The following is a 2,166-nucleotide window of genomic DNA, read 5'->3' as shown; positions in this document are numbered from 1 at the left end:
TTGCTACTTGTAGCTTGCCTGTTGCTACTTGTAGCTTGCCTGTTGCTACTTGTAGCTTGCCTGTTGCTACCTGTAACTAGCCTGTTGCTACTTGTAGCTAGCCTGTTGCTACCTGTAACTAGCCTGTTGCTACTTGTAGCTAGCCTGTTGCTACTTGTAGCTAGCCTGTTGCTACTTGTAGCTAGCCTGTTGCTACTTGTAGCTAGCCTGTTGCTACCTGTAACTAGCCTGTTGCTACTTGTAGCTAGCCTGTTGCTACTTGTAGCTAGCCTGTTTTTACTTGTAGCTAGGCTGTTGTTACTTGTAGCTAGGCTGTTGTTACTTGTAGCTTGCCTGTTGCTACTTGTAACTAGCCCATAGCTACCTGTAACTAGCATGTTGCTATTTGTAGGTAGTTCATAGCTACTTGTAACTAGCTCATAGCCACTTGTAGTTAGCCTGATGCTACTCATTGCTAGCCTGTTGTTACTTGTAGCTAGTCCATATCTACTAGTAAGTAGTCATTGATATTGTAGCTTTGACCAACCATGTTGCTGTTTTTAGTTAGCCTTTTGCTACTTGCTACTAGAATTCTGCTACCTGTAANTACCTGTAACTAGCCAGTTGCTACTTGTATCTAGACTTCTGCTACCTTTAACTAGCCTGTTGTTACTTTTAGCTAGCCCATATCTACTTGTTAGTGGTCTATTGATGTAGCTTTGACCAACCATGTTGCTGTTTTTAGTTAGCCTGTTGCTAGCTTGTAGCTTCCAAGAATTTGCTGCTTTTAGCTTCAGGTTAGTTGAACTAAATGGAGAACTTTAAATCCTTAAAGCTGTAATTTTAGCCTTTGTTTTCAGTTTTAGCTTCTTGTACACGTCAGCCATCCTTCAGGCTGTATTCTCACTGAGAATGTGTTTATTTTTTATTTTTTACTTTAATGATTAACAGATTAACGTGGTTTTCTTTCTATCTGATTTTAGTTCCGAGCGAGGGTACAAGACATTCTTCCTCAACTTCCTGCGCAGCATGACCACTTCCTGTTACGCTGGCTCCGAGGTGAGCTGACGGAGCATCAGGCCTTCTAACCGAGTTACAGAAGCAGCTCAAATGTCCTGTTATTCTCCTGCTTCAGGGGTTGAGATTCTGTGAAGGGTTCTGCTGGGTTCTGTCGGGTTCTGTCGGGTCACTGACCTTCAGTAACAAGCAGAAGCTTCTGTGGTTTAAGACAACATGATGAAACACTCAGAGTTGAATCATGAGGGTTTGATTTGAGGAACAGTCTAACTGGAACGTCACACCACAGATTTAACGAGCCGATGGAGGAAACACGACGCTGACACAGGCCCGGCTGTTCTGCAGCGGAGGTCCAACAATCTGTTTATCAAAGTAATCCAGAGATAATCTGATTAAAGGCGCTCCACAGCAGCTAAAACAGCCTGCTGCTGTGTTTCATTGACCTTTAGACACAGCTCCACACGCAGAAATAAAACCTGTTTCGTCATCAGAAACAGAACTTCTTGTTCACAAGATGATCCGTTTCCACAGCTTCTGATCACGTGAGCTTCTTGGACTTCTGCTTTTCAGCTGCAGACAGTGTCGACTTCCTTTGCAGGCTGACTGTGGAGGGTTTGGACCTGCTCAGTTGCAGGTTCCTCAGAGGAAACCTGCATCAGGTCCAGGTTCTCAGGAAACATGGATCTGTGTAGCTCAGATCTTAGCAGCTGGTTGGATAATCTAATAAGCTGCAGGTCTTTGTACCAGCTCCCTGCAGCGTTACAAATCTTTATTCTTACGTTCCGTTTCCCATTCAGGAGTTCTCTCTGTTCAGAACTCGAGTGTGAAGTTCAAGGCTTTAAATCAAAGCCCAAGACGCTCAGTAACGCAACTGAAAATATGAGTTTTGAAGGATTTAACTTGTCCTGAATGACTGAGAGCAGAAAGTTTCTGTCATGATGTCAGTTCACTGATCAGTCTGACCAGGTGAGATCTTAACATCACCTGTGGTCAAGAACCCTGGTTCTGGATGGATGGATGATTGGATGATGGATGGATGGTTGGATGATGGATGGATGGTTGGATGATGGATGGATGGATGGATGATGGATGGATGATGGATGGATGGTTGGATGATGGATGGATGGTTGGATGATGGATGGATGGTTGGATGATGGATGGTTGGATGAT

At 44.0% G+C, this 2,166-nt stretch overlaps 1 protein-coding gene across 2 annotated transcripts in view; it reads left to right on the top strand.

The window, feature by feature from the left end:
- Positions 1–2,166, top strand: part of LOC106525447 (SEC14-like protein 2) — a 20,266-nt gene that overhangs the window by 634 nt on the left and 17,466 nt on the right. For both annotated transcript variants that reach the window (XM_014019700.1, XM_014019701.1), the window contains exon 2: positions 963–1,038. In XM_014019700.1, coding sequence (XP_013875154.1) covers positions 963–1,038 — 76 coding nt within the window. The remainder of the gene's footprint in view (positions 1–962; positions 1,039–2,166) is intronic.

Source organism: Austrofundulus limnaeus, unplaced genomic scaffold (genome assembly GCF_001266775.1).
Source record: "Austrofundulus limnaeus strain Quisiro unplaced genomic scaffold, Austrofundulus_limnaeus-1.0 Scaffold226, whole genome shotgun sequence".
NCBI classification, from domain to species: domain Eukaryota; kingdom Metazoa; phylum Chordata; class Actinopteri; order Cyprinodontiformes; family Rivulidae; genus Austrofundulus; species Austrofundulus limnaeus.
This window is presented reverse-complemented; position numbering and strand designations above follow the sequence as displayed.